The sequence below is a fragment of the Aspergillus novofumigatus genome (genome assembly GCF_002847465.1).
Source record: "Aspergillus novofumigatus IBT 16806 chromosome Unknown P174scaffold_5, whole genome shotgun sequence".
Lineage (NCBI taxonomy): Eukaryota > Fungi > Ascomycota > Eurotiomycetes > Eurotiales > Aspergillaceae > Aspergillus > Aspergillus novofumigatus.
Window position 1 is genome coordinate 1,093,809 of NW_020194278.1, and position 13,824 is coordinate 1,107,632.

A 13,824-nucleotide genomic window follows, 5' to 3' on the forward strand; every position below is an offset into this window, starting at 1 on the left:
TAATCATTTTTCTGGAGTTCTGGGCTCTCGGGCATTCCATGTATCACCTCAAGCATTCTCCTCGGTTGTCTGAGACCACCGGGACCCCTAGTCGATGGCTTTAGCCTCCACTTCATGATCCATTTTTTGTTTTAATTTACAGTATATGCGCACATACTGTCAGATTTCTAATTTCGCCGTGATTGCGGGCAATCCAACTATTTTCTTCACGTCTTCCAACTGTCCTTTTCTGCATCGTAACCCCACCCTCGCCAATACGAGACTCTTGCCGAGCACGAGGATTGACGATCACCAACATTAAAAAAAGATTAATATAGTAACAACTAAACCTGTAACTGGTAACAAGTGGCAAACCCAATGGGAGTCTGGAACCCCGCAGTGAAAAATGCAGACCCGCGTCACATCTTCGCGGTGTTCGTGGGCAATCAGGACAACCGACTACAGGAATCTGTCTCAGGATTGCCCAGTAGGCAATAGCCCACCCTATAATCAGTTACTTAAGGTTGGAACGGAGTTGGCAGAGGCTATTCGACTAATTTGATTGCTTGCCGCTGTGATAAAGTGATAAGCCTGCAGATACCCTTGCTTAAACCCTTATTACCGTAATTATCACTTGGGGTAAATTATGGACTTCCTAATTACTTTGCATTGTGATATTCATGGACATACTTAGAGAGCAAGTACAATACAGTATCCCGGAATCAATTCAGAACCAATCATGTACCATGTGCCCCCGTACAGGCATTTTCGTTAGATGATGATAGAGTGGCATTATGCATGTGCATGTAAGTCAAAAGAAGAATGGATGATTTCAACAGATTACTGTCCCGTCTCGGTCTCGATGTCCGGCTCTCGTCCGCTCAGGTTGCCGGTGAACTTGTGCTTCACTTTGCGCAGTGCATACTTGGCTTCATCCCGTGCGAACACCGCGTTGCGCGCCGGCTTCCATTGCATCAGACCGCGCTGCTGGCGCTGTTCGCTGCGCTTGGCTGCCCGCTTCGACGGGGCGTTGCTTGAGCTGGCTTCGCTGGGCTTCGTCGTGATGGTTTGAGGTTCGGAAGGTTGTCGCTGCTGCTGCTGCTGCTGCTGCTGCTGCTGCTGCTGCTGCTCCTGCTGCTGCTCTGGCTGGGTGTCCTCGTCTGACGACGACTCCGATGAGTCCTCCTCATAATCGCTGGGGTGCGCGGCCCCGGTGGGCTCGACCTCCTTGGGCGGTGGGTTGACTGGGTCTTGCGGGGGCTGGTCCCGACCTGGCTCTGCGATCTTGCGACCCTTGGAGTCAACATAGGCGGCCGGGTCGTCGCCGAACGCACCGCTCCAGTCGTTTCCCTGTTTGTCGATCCAGCGCTTGCGCTCTCTGGGGTGGCTTTGTTTCAAGACGTCGCGACCGGCTCTGAGAGACTGTTCGTGGAGTTTCTCGATGTCCTCGGGGATCTCGGCGGTGACTCTGTGAGGCCGCACGCCTTCGGCCATGCAGGCTTCCCATGTTTCAAAGGTCTCGCGCGAATTGCTGTCTACCACGTAGTGCTCGTGGGAGTCATCGATACCGGGAGTGAAGAGACCCCGAAGCTGCAGACGACCGATTTCTTGGAGGTCTTCCAGGCCAGGTACTTCCTTTGCTTTCCAGTTTTCCTCGGTGATGTAGTTCTGGGTGAGTCGGCTTCCGTTCTTCGTCGACCAGATAGGTAGGTCGATTTCGGTCTCCTCGTTGTCCACGAGGTGCTGTAGCCAGAGAACTGCGTAACCCGCAGCTCCGTGTTTGCCCTGCGTGTGCAGCTCGAATACGACAGGGGACCGATAGCGATGCTTCACCGGAAGTCGGATACTCCGACGGAAGTCTTCATTAGTCAGGTCGTAGTATGAGTTGTTCCCCTCGATATGGCACTGGACACGTGAGATCTTTCCACTGCTTCCACCGGTGCGCAGTTTGATCTTAGCCCGATGGTTGAACCCTTGCAGCGTAAGCTTGTCCGACACGAAGTGGAACGTGCCCACATCCCACCCGAGCATTTTGGGGGGCAGCTTCGTTTCGACGTGCCGGAACAGCAGCGAGATACGAATCCGTCCAAAGCCAACACCGCCATCGAGAGGGTACCATCTGGTGACTTGCGAGGACTTCTGAAAGAGGTCGGTAAGCTTCAGTTGCACCACTCCCAGGATCGGGTCGTGCTCCCGATATCGTTGGTCCCTGACGGTCACCGTGACCATTGATGAACGCCAGTCGCGGACAAATCGCTCAGTACCAGCGTTGAATATGGGCTTGGAGCTAAGTGCTTTGGCTCGAGTCCGGTATACCTAAGCGAGATGTTAGCTATGATACTTCAGTAGAAGCGCGGGGAATCACTCACCAACTCATCGTTGAGCATAATCTTGCAATAGCTGGTGGGCAACTCTTTGCCTTCCTCTTCAGTGCTTTCGCCGTAATTCTTCGCCGGCTCGTACTCCCTTCCCTTTCGACTACCGGTAGTGCCTTTAATATTGGCAAGTTGCAGGTGCACGATCTGATGAACCACAACGCTTAGGATACCGCTAGGCCACAATGGATCGGGCGGCGTGTGCGTGATCGCATCTTCTTCTTCGGTAATGATAGTGCCCTTCTCGTCCTGGAACTCTGGGATGTCTTGAAGATTCTCCGGGAGGTCTTTCCTCTTGCCATCCGTCCTCAATTCCGGCCTTAACTTCGGCTTTCCAAAGAACCCAACTTCCCAATGCAGCTCACCGGGCATCTCGCTACCGTCGTTCAGACCCTGCAGCTTGGAGACTTGAGGATACATGCGACCTGGGTGCGCCAGCATTTCCCGGATGGGCAGTTCCACTTTGCCGACAATGTCATCAGCCGTGTTGCGATCCGAGTCCCACAGTTCAACGCTGAGGTTCTCATCCACCTTGATTAGTTCCGGGGTGACCAGCAAAGCTGCAGTCTCTTCCCAGATCGGATTCAGATCATCTGTAATGACACGGGTGCAGTACATAGGTTTGCCGTATTTGGAGAAGGAGAGGTTGATATAAGGATCACTCCCGCCGCCATGGGTGCCACGCTTATCCTGCTTGCTCAGTCCAACGGCGCGGTGGATCCGAACCCACATCACACCGATAGCCTGGGTTTCCTTGATGATATCGTCACCCTTGAGGAGCATGCCCAGATCCATGGTCATTGACTTGGGTGCTGCGAAAAGGCTGCAGGCAGTGCCTATGGCATAGTTGACAAAGTTGGAGATCAGCGGTAGATTGAGGACATTGATACCATGTCTCACCATCGGCATGCAGCCGGCTCTAATATGCGGAATGCCAACAAGACTGTACGTAATCTCCTTCATAAAAGGAGCTTCTGGCATCATCTGCAGTCTCAGGCGTATAGTTCCAACCATCTCAATCAATTCCACAAACACCGGGAAAGGCACTCCGAATAGACCCTGGATTCCCAGGAAGAATATAACCTGCATATGCATGTTACGTGCTTTCGAGGAAGCACTTTGGCCACTCGGCTTTGCATGGTATGCAAAAGAAGCTTCGAGGTTGTAGTAGCTGCCACCCTCTTCAGCAGCTGCTGCCTCCTGAGGATCCTTGTTTTTCTTGTTCTCTTCGCGGATATTATCTTTCAGTTGCTGCACGTGCTCGTCCGGAAGAGCCCGCATGCTCAGAATCCGTATAGGGTTGTTTCCCTGGTCGATTTCAGCGATACGGACGTTCTCCACGACACTTGGCGCAGAAGCTTGCATGATGTCCTCGATAGTATCAGCGATGGGCGCCAACATATCGGGGTTCAGCAGGCCCCAGACGACGCCGAGGAAAGTATTCATCCATTCGACAGATTCCGGCAACAAGTTGGCCGTAGCCTGGTTGGCTTGATTTAGTAAATGCTCCTTAGGACACGTACAGAGCGGAGAAGCTTACTGTTTGCCCTCGTAGCTGCTCACTGCTCCATTCCATTTCACGACCACTCCGGATGACCTCTTTCATCCACAACCAAATCCCAGTTGTAGTGCAACAGGCCAAGGGTATGAGACCCCATAGCGAGCCACCAAAAACACGACCGAGGAAGAGTACACCAATAAAAAGACCCAAACAGACTCCGGTAGCGCGCTTTTCCAACTGATCAAACATAGGCTTATAGGAAATTGTCGGTGTAGGGTGAAACAGAATATTTGTTTTCTCGCCGTGGATCGGTACGTCAGACGTGGTGCCTTCAGCGATGGGATCAGGTGGTGCGGTCACATCCTGATTCTCTTTGTATTCGGACAGGTTCTGGCATGCATCGGTTTTGACTTCCTGCATCGCGCAGCGTCAGACACAATCCGGCATAACTTATCCTTCAAGGACTTACTGTTGGCTTTCCCAGGTTGGCATTGGGGACGACCAACTAGAAGAAAGTTTAGCAGAAGTTCCATTTTGCGTCGCATGAAGAGAATCAAGTTACCTTGGGATCTTTCACGGTGTCCATTGAGTGTTCGTCCTGGTCCTCTACCTCCATATCTTTGCCGGTAACTGGGTCTCTCACTTTGCGAGTCTTTCCCTTGGCCCTCTTCCGCGGTTGATGGGGACTATCACCACCTTCGGTCTGTCGTTCTCTGGCAGTCTGGGCCTCCTCATATTCTTTCTGTTGCTGTTCTTCACTCCTGAGGCGCTCCATAAACTTAGAGATGGTCGGAACGGGGTTGGTCCCGCTCCAATGTTCTCCAACTCGATGTTGCTGTGGGGAGGTAGACCCCCCCTTGCTATTGGGATTTGGTGCCATTTCGAATGCCGGTCAAGTCTTGATCGAACTGGAGATGTGAGGAAAGACGTTTATGGCTTGTAGTATGAATACCGAAAGGAAGCTCTCATCCTATTCCAATTGAGTTTGAGGTGTTCTGGACGAGGGTTATACAAAGTAGATTGAAGTTGACACAAGAGAGTCGCGTGAGATTCTCAATGGCAGTTTATGCCAGTGATAGCATGGACATCGGACAAGAAGACAGGAAATGGAATGAACAAGGCATCTCTAAGAGTGAAATAGCCCTGTAGAGAGTGGTACAGCGAAAGCTGATACGCCCTGAGAACTACGTCATTGTGGAGGAAACCAAAGCAGCTGCCAATTGAGTCTGGACGCGTCCAAGGCTGATCCGTAAAACAAGAGGTCATTGCCCTATGATCTACGGTGCTCCCTGACATCTTGCCTTAGAGTGCCCAGGGCTCCAGCTGGCGAGTCAGCGTGTAGATGTAGACTGTGGGGTGATGCGGTGACCTGCTGTTGACTTGGAATCTGGATGCTTCGTCATAGAAACGAGATTGGACGTCTTGGCATTTGGCATCATTTCAACATCGTGAATTGCTGTAACTTTGGTTATCTTGAGGATAGATCATTCAAATAAGTTAGATGCGCTTCTGCATTGCTATTTGATTCAGCTTGTGGGTGAATCGTTTCTCATCTGAAGGATATACCTCGCTACGAGATGGAAGAAGGTGTACCTAGTAGGTGATGCGGTGATGTCACCACACTTAACAATGTTGCCTGTGTATGACACACATTATCGAGAATTATGTCCTTACTATTTGTCCTTAGCTTGCGATCTGTTATTGGATCTTTAATCCTACTTGGATTGTGTTTTCTGATGTGTTAATTGGGGACGTGATACATATATATAGTTTTGAACATCACCTCCAGCTAGAGTATACAAATGCAACGGCTTAGAACTCAATCTGAATATGCAATATATCATTCTACCAGTATCATACCCTATGTTATAAATCCCTAATTTATGTACTTGGCTTGGTTATTTATATCCATTGCAGTTGAAAAATCTGATGTTGATGGCCTGTGGCTGAAGATATGATCACTACAAAGCTATTGAGAAATTGACATTGAAAACTCATAATAAAGCAAAGCGAAACAGACATTTTACAATAGAACAATACAGTTTAAAGAGCTACAATTTTAAGTAGTGTAGAGTTTCGATTGCAGAGGTTATGGGCATTAAGATACACTGCAATTCCGCACTTGTCCATATGTAGGTCACTGAGATGCTAAACTGCGCCACAGCGGCGGAGAATTGACGACCTTGTTGTGTCAAGTGTTGAATGCCAATCCACACTGGCACTGTGGCACATAATAGTCGCCAGCTTCTCCAGACCTAACCACCCTTCAAGCTCTCAATTTTTTGAAGTTGCACTGGGAACCGAGAGCTCCTTATTGGCAAATTTAAAAATACCTCCCTTGTCGCGGAAGATCGCTCGAAAAACATCCGCCAGCATCGGACATCATCATCAGCCATCGCCGAGTTTCACAGCCTGAATATGTCCTCTACAGAAGAGTCGCCGGCTCAACGGGCAGCCAGGCTGCGCCGTGAGCGCCGCGAGGCCAAAATTCGCGAAGGTGGTGCAGCACGCTTGGACAAGATTACAAGCTTGAGCGGACGGGCACCGCAAAGTGGTACGAACATTTAAGCCTTGCTTTCTCCTCAACCTTCCTTACTGATTCATCTTGCAACCGCCAGCTCGCGAAGAATCGTTCTCCGCCCCATCACTCTCGCCCTCACCCTCACCCCAGCCTCCTGCACCTGTCTCCGTTCCCGAAACAGGGGCACCCCGTCAAACACAACCAGCACCCGTCCGACCAACTGCCAGCATCGAGGACCAACCCCAGAAGACCTCCAAGCACAACAGGAGTATATCAGGGCCCTCCTGCGCCAAAATGCACCGCCTGCAGCCCAGGAAGGCCCTGATGAAGACCCCACGATGAAACTGCTCAACTCCCTAATGGCGGGTGGGATGCCAGGGCTGGACCAAGGCGCAGGCGGCGGCGGCGGCGACGGCGCCGGACCCGGAGTCTCGCAAGCAGAACTGGCATCGGCGCTCGGCCTCCCGCCATTTGTCTCGAGCATGCTCGGCGCAGCGACACGACCCAAGACGGACGAGGAGAAGCGGGAGATCTGGACGTGGAAAGTGCTTCACGTACTCTTCTCCGTTGTCATGGGGGCTTATTTCCTCGTGGTTATTAGCGCGTCTGTCGCGACCTACGGAAGCCAGCCGCCGCCTCCTGCGAGGGCACGGAACCCATTCGTTCTCTTCACGACGGGGGAGATGGTGCTGACCGGGGCGAGGATAATGCTAAAGAGCAGGGGCGGGGGCTGGCTGGGCCTGGGATGTGGATTCAATTGTTCAGGGATGTTATCCAGGACGGCAGTATAGTGCTATTCTTGCTTGGAATGAGCGCTTGGTGGCATCGAGATTGGCTGGCTTCTTAGGTAGCCATGGCGTAGTTGACTCGAGGGGTTCGGTCCTCATTGACTAGTGGGTTTGAATTATTCCGCAGCTTACGAATGCATCGAAACAGGCTCAAACGTTTCTCTTGTGCATGATGATTTAATTACGAATTTTATTGGGATTGGGGCAGTCTGTAAGCATAAACACTTCCCCATCTAGTCGATTGACTTACTGCATAAGAGTGCTTCACATTCAATTGCCTGAATAGCCAGCGGCACTAGTACTTGTCCATAGAGCGGTGGGCCGCCAGCAATAATAATTCCATAATTCCACCTCAACTTTCCTTGTCCTGTAATGATAAACGAGTATTTCTGCAAACTCAATTGCTAAGCAGCCAGATTTCTCATAATCGTAGCATCTACGGAGTAGCCGTTGATCGTTTCCTTGTCTGCCAAGTGACCAGCAAAGTACAAAGCATGTCTGATTGAGCCAGCAGGCGTTCTCGACCAGTCCGCGTATCACTACTAGTCAACTAAAGCCCCAGAGGTTAAGATGAACAAGGATATCGTCGGTTACGTAGCAGCCGGTGAGCGGAATAAGCGCTGCATATTCAAGCGTGCCAGACTGGGGTGTCTATCAGTTATCTTCGGAGGCCGAGTTGCGCACATACGAATGATTGGGCAATCCGGACTAAAATAAGGTCGACTGGGGACCAGGGAGGAGGAAATAATACGCCTGATTGCTTATGGGCAGTGAAAATTATTCTTCCAAAGGCCAGTGATAATTTGACCGAATGGTGATTTGACGCCGGCGCATCTGCTAAAGCAATCGCGGTAGATTGCTGTCAAGGATTAGGTGGGGGAATTATCGTTGCCAGTACGTATTCCTATTGCACGGCTACCTATGTAGAGTACTTAGTACGTACTCGCTTCCGTAGTTAAGTCTTTCGGAACGTGCCTGGACTGCTGGAAGAAGCGTTAACGTAAGGCGTCTCTTTGAGAAAATGGAAGCAGTCAGCTCTCTGATCTAGTACATGGCGAGGTTGCGTAGCATGGGATATGTTTCATTGGCCCCATGTCTCAGGGACGTAACATCGCCAGAATGCCAGGATGCCAGTCCATGCACCGACAGACAAGTCAGGGGAAGGAGGGTGCACTAGAGGCCTGCAACGTGGGAGAGCTAAAGCATCTAACGAGGGCCCGTCAGGTACTAGACATAGCGGAAGGAGGCTAACGCAACCGAGTTGTCTCGAAATCAAATGGTGCCCACAAGAGACGGTTGACCTCATCTACCTGAGAATTGAGGTGAACAGGATGAATGGAAAACCAGCAGATATATCCGAATCACAAACTGCCTACGGAGTATATACCGTAACCTCGGGCCTAAGTAGTATGACATCGTGTACCCTTGAACTGATGCCCGAGCTTCCGTGCGACCGTATTCAATAGAGCCGAGCGGAAAGATCTATTCTATCAGTGAAGTCATAGCCGAGATGATGATATTCGTGTTCCTCAGTCTCTCACTCCAGTTTGCGAAGGAGCCCAATAATGATCAATCTCGAGCCCGAGAAGTCTAGGAAGCCTTGGAGGGGCACCCATCTTCCCCGCCATCTGTGCTTAATTATTTTAATGCCCGTTTCAAGCCGCCAAGAAGCCATGGCAAGCACCAATCCGTCAGTCTGTATCTTTTTTCCTATCATGTTGGCGTAGAGTTACAGAGGCCTAGAGCTGATCAACTAGGGAAAGTACAGCCTGTGAGCTGCTAGGGAAGTAATCTAGGTAGACTCCCAGAGTTACCTAACAGGAACAGTCCGTCTCTTAACATCCACCAGCCCCGCCTGCTCTTTGATTCTCCTAGCTGCATGGTCCAGTCTAAATGGCCTTGTCTGTCAGGTACCCAGGGATAAACCGGAGGCATCAAATCTCGTTTCCGGAAGAGAAGAGAACAGTATCACTCGTAGAAATAGTCTAGTTACGAGAAGAAATGTCCAGACCGAAATATTACTATCTGATATAGAGTTGAAGTGTTACTATCTGATATAGAGTTGAAGTGTTCAACATCTCATTGCCGTGTGGATTGATTCGATCGAAGGCACAAATCTCCTAAGAAACTTTTATGGCTCTCCCCGCATGCTTACGGCGTTACAACCCGAGTGTTATGATGAGAATTACGAGATTCGACTTAGTGAGCTTAGGTACTACTAAGGCTAAGGTTAGTTCCATTAGGAATTCAGTCCGTAGATCATCACTACGGAGTAGCTTCTAGGAATCTACCCCCTCCAAGTAGGTAGTTAGTTCCATTGATAGCGGATTTGACCTGCCCTTTAACTATCAAAAGGCAGGTATGCTCAAGGATTCGCAAACATGTTAATGGCACCTGTTTACTGGACTCTCTAGATTGATCATTTCACAAGCATATCCGCATGATAATAATTGTGGCGGGGTAGCTACCTCATGTATCCCAAGGTAGGCATGTAAGAACTGCCAAGCGACATGAACCAATAACCAGCACTTATGGGCCTTCTCCAGCAATTCTTATTGCGCAATACTTGTAGCTAGAGGTCTGTTTTCGTCCTGGGTTGCCCATAAACCATCCCACCTTCCAAATTCCTTCCCCGGAGCAACGGAACGATCACCTGTCAAGCCCCGCATGGCCGAGCCCGTTTTCTGGATGCGTCCGGGCCAGTGCGAGTCGAAACCTGGAGATTCGGGAGAATGAGAGTAAGCACTTCGTAGCTAGGCAGCTTTTTGAGTAGATGAGATTATTGTAGTTATCTACCATCAGTGTCAGTCGACGACAACAAGTTTGCATTAGAATGTATCCTTGCTATTATGGAGAGAAGCTATGAATCTATTCATTCATTCACATCGATCATCAGGTATGCTTGTCACTGGTCAGCTGTCAGCACGGTCGCCCGGAAGGAGATGAACCTCCCCAAGTTCCAAACTCCCAGGGCCGTAGAAGTTGTATGGATCCTTGGCGTGAGAATCCGACCTATTATCCTACAGAGCGATCAAATGCATCTAATTCTTAGACAGTAGTAACTAAGACTAGGAGATAAACCATTTGTTGCCTCCACCGACCACCGGACACCCGGGGAGCGGGACCTCAACATTATCCTCTTTAGTCTCTCTCACCAAACAATAGTACTGAACCGCTAATAGATATAACGGCCTGGCCATCCCGTCTTCTCCTCAGTGCTTTTATTTTCTATTATTCCCTCGTCCTTCTCCTCCTCATCCTAATCTCTCCCCTCTTCCGTATACTCTCGTGTCGAAGGTGGTCCATATCCTACTCTCGGGTAGAGTGATACGTTACTACCTTACTGCTACTGCCCCTCCCTACCTTAGCTCTCTCCCACTCTACGGTAGGTAGCATCGGCTCAGCTTTACCCCACCAAAGCCAACAGCCCCTCGGCTGCACTACTCCTGTCTTAACTGCTTTTGCAATTGCTTAGCTTAATTTCCTCTATTCTAACTCACGTGCATTTGCAATGCTGTCGGTGCTCACAAAAGCTGACCCCCGCATCTTTAGCAGCTTCTGTCGACCAACTCCTTTCTCCTCTTCTTTTCTCCTGAAGTCTTCAAATCCCAGTCTGTTGAAGCTCAATACTTTTTGTTGAGAGCTCGCGAACATGTCTGACGGCGACGTTAAGCCCCCAAAGCCGGCCGTGGTGAGCAAAATTCCCCTCGGATTCCCCTCGGGAGTTTTTCGGCCTGCGGGCTAAATAACATCTGTTTAGGTGCTCGAGGCCCACGATGTCGACACTTTCCACGTCCCCAAAGCTTTCTATGAGAAGCACCCTTCCAAGAGTCATCTGAAAGATTTGGAGGAGTACAAGAAACTATACGACGAGTCTATCCGTAGCCCTGACACGTTCTGGGCCCGCATGGCCCGTGAGCTGCTCACTTTCGAACAAGACTTCCAAACCACCCACGTCGGCTCGCTCGAGAATGGCGACAATGCCTGGTTCGTCGAAGGTCGCTTGAATGCCTCATTCAATTGTGTGGACCGTCATGCCATCAAGAACCCTAACAAGGTCGCGATCATCTACGAGGCCGATGAGCCTAATGAGGGCCGCATCATTACGTACGGCGAGCTCCTCCGCGAAGTCTCCCGCGTTGCCTGGGTCCTGAAGCAGCAGGGTGTCAAGAAGGGTGACACCGTCGCTATCTACCTTCCTATGATCCCTGAAGCCGTTGTGGCTTTCCTCGCCTGTGCCCGTATCGGTGCCGTTCACTCCGTTGTCTTCGCTGGTTTCTCCTCGGACTCCCTGCGTGATCGTGTCCTTGATGCGGGATCGAAGGTCGTTATCACCACAGACGAGGGTAAGCGTGGTGGCAAGGTGATTGGCACCAAGCGCATTGTCGATGAGGCCCTCAAGCAGTGCCCCGATGTTACCAGTGTGCTGGTCTACAAGCGTACTGGTGCTGAAGTCCCCTGGACGAAAGGCCGTGACATTTGGTGGCACGAGGAGGTCGAGAAGTACCCCTGCTATCTCGCTCCTGAGTCAATGAACTCCGAGGACCCTCTCTTCCTCCTCTACACCTCTGGTTCCACCGGTAAGCCCAAGGGTGTTATGCACACTACTGCCGGCTACCTCCTTGGTGCCGCGATGACCGGCAAGTACGTCTTTGACATCCATGACGACGATCGCTTCTTCTGCGGTGGTGACGTTGGCTGGATCACCGGGCACACCTACGTCGTCTATGCGCCTCTTCTTCTTGGTTGCTCTACTGTCGTTTTCGAAAGCACTCCCGCCTACCCCAACTTCTCCCGCTACTGGGATGTCATTGAGAAGCACAAGGTCACTCAGTTCTATGTCGCCCCCACAGCTCTGCGTCTGCTGAAGCGTGCCGGTGATGAGCACATCCACCACAAGATGGAGCACCTGCGTATCCTGGGCTCCGTCGGCGAACCAATTGCCGCTGAGGTCTGGAAGTGGTACTTCGAGAAGGTCGGAAAGGAGGAAGCCCACATTTGCGACGTAAGGACTTGCAGACCCCTGTTCTACCCCGTACTCCACGACTAATACTTGAAACAGACCTACTGGCAAACTGAGACCGGCTCGCACGTCATCACTCCCCTCGGTGGAATTACTCCCACCAAGCCAGGCAGTGCATCCTTGCCCTTCTTCGGCATTGAGCCCGCTATTATCGACCCCGTTTCCGGTGAGGAGATCTCTGGCAACGATGTCGAGGGTGTTCTTGCTTTCAAGCAGCCTTGGCCCAGCATGGCCCGGACCGTGTGGGGTGCCCACAAGCGCTATATGGACACTTACCTGAACGTCTACAAGGGCTACTACGTAAGTTGCTTCATTCGTACTATTTCTGCAAGGGCGTTTGGCTGACTGTACTGCTCTAGTTCACTGGAGATGGCGCTGGCCGTGACCACGACGGATACTACTGGATTCGCGGTCGTGTCGACGACGTGGTCAACGTCTCTGGACACCGTTTGTCTACTGCTGAGATCGAGGCCGCTCTTCTTGAACACCGTAAGTAGCTTTGGAGAATCTTATGTGGCTGTCGCAAGCTAACTGTCGCTACAGACCAGGTTGCCGAAGCGGCTGTCGTCGGTATTGCCGATGAACTCACTGGCCAAGCTGTCAACGCCTTCGTTTCTCTCAAGGACGGCAACGAGACCACCGAGCAAGTCCGCAAGGATCTTGTGATGCAAGTTCGCAAGTCAATCGGTCCATTTGCCGCACCCAAGGCGGTTTACGTCGTAGAAGACCTCCCCAAGACTCGCAGTGGCAAGATTATGCGCCGCATCCTACGGAAGATTCTGAGCGGTGAAGAAGATAGCTTGGGTGATACCTCAACCGTGAGTTGCTCGACCTACATTTGATTCCTATCTGTTGCTGACCGAGTCCTAGTTGTCGGATCCTTCCGTGGTCGACAAGATCATTGAGACTGTTCATGCTGCCCGAGCCAAGTAGGTTTGAATGATGACACGACTATCGATGACAGAAGAGCCATGAACCAGAGAAGCGTTTGGAAAACAAAATGAATCAAAGGAAGGGAACTTTCCAGCACGTTGAACTGATGTTTCAACCCAGGATTGTCAGGAGCAAAGCCGTCTTTCTTATACCGTGATTCCCTGTTGTACCCACTTTGAAATTTGGCGTATAATTTAGCCATAGTCATTTTATTTATATATATTAACATCTTCAAACAAACGAACCAGTGCCTTATAGTGAACAGAGCCTGTTGCCGTCTCTTCACTATAGAAATTACGCGATTGTTTCTTGTTTCCCTATGGAAAAATCGAGTAAGAATAACCGGTACGAGCGATAGGTATAAATGGGGTGTGAAACATGAAGAACATGTCGAGTCACTTCATTACAGCCAATGATGAAAGATGGAAACCAGTGAAGTGTTAGAACAAAATTCTCGACGGAGTAATGTAGTCCAAAGGCAACGATGGCCCTATTAAAGAGGCGGGTTTTCAGTGTTGTATTATTTTATCGTCTATTATTGAGATTACCCATTCATCTACTGTGGAGTGCAGTAATCCGCCAGAGATGCCTGGAAACTGCCCTCTGATGCCGTCCGCCTGATCAGGCGTCTATGGTCACATGACTTCAGTTGACAACGCAGTGAAAGTTTCCGCCGTTGAATTGGGTATTAATAAGGGACACTT

The 13,824-nt window shown here is 50.6% G+C and overlaps 3 protein-coding genes across 3 annotated transcripts; 2 read left to right on the forward strand and 1 right to left on the reverse strand.

Moving 5' to 3' along the window:
- Positions 1 to 819: 819 nt before the first annotated feature.
- On the reverse strand, positions 820 to 4,735 carry P174DRAFT_371653 (C2 domain protein; the record flags this gene model as incomplete). Its single annotated transcript, XM_024822386.1, has 5 exons — positions 820 to 2,295; positions 2,349 to 3,836; positions 3,895 to 4,269; positions 4,325 to 4,360; positions 4,418 to 4,735. 5 exons carry the CDS (start codon positions 4,733 to 4,735, stop codon positions 820 to 822), a joined length of 3,693 nt encoding a protein of 1,230 aa, XP_024681261.1.
- Positions 4,736 to 6,027: 1,292 nt separating this feature from the next.
- Positions 6,028 to 7,444, forward strand: P174DRAFT_442535 (uncharacterized protein). Its single transcript, XM_024827597.1, has 4 exons — positions 6,028 to 6,409; positions 6,474 to 6,586; positions 6,643 to 7,062; positions 7,098 to 7,444. The coding sequence occupies exons 1-4, from the start codon at positions 6,274 to 6,276 to the stop codon at positions 7,221 to 7,223; spliced, it is 795 nt and encodes a 264-aa protein (XP_024681262.1). The 5' UTR covers positions 6,028 to 6,273; the 3' UTR covers positions 7,224 to 7,444.
- Positions 7,445 to 10,716: 3,272 nt separating this feature from the next.
- On the forward strand, positions 10,717 to 13,418 carry P174DRAFT_442537 (acetate--CoA ligase). Its single transcript, XM_024827598.1, has 6 exons — positions 10,717 to 10,855; positions 10,925 to 12,169; positions 12,227 to 12,487; positions 12,547 to 12,676; positions 12,731 to 13,005; positions 13,058 to 13,418. Exons 1-6 carry the CDS (start codon positions 10,817 to 10,819, stop codon positions 13,118 to 13,120), a joined length of 2,013 nt encoding a protein of 670 aa, XP_024681263.1. The 5' UTR covers positions 10,717 to 10,816; the 3' UTR covers positions 13,121 to 13,418.
- Positions 13,419 to 13,824: the final 406 nt, after the last annotated feature.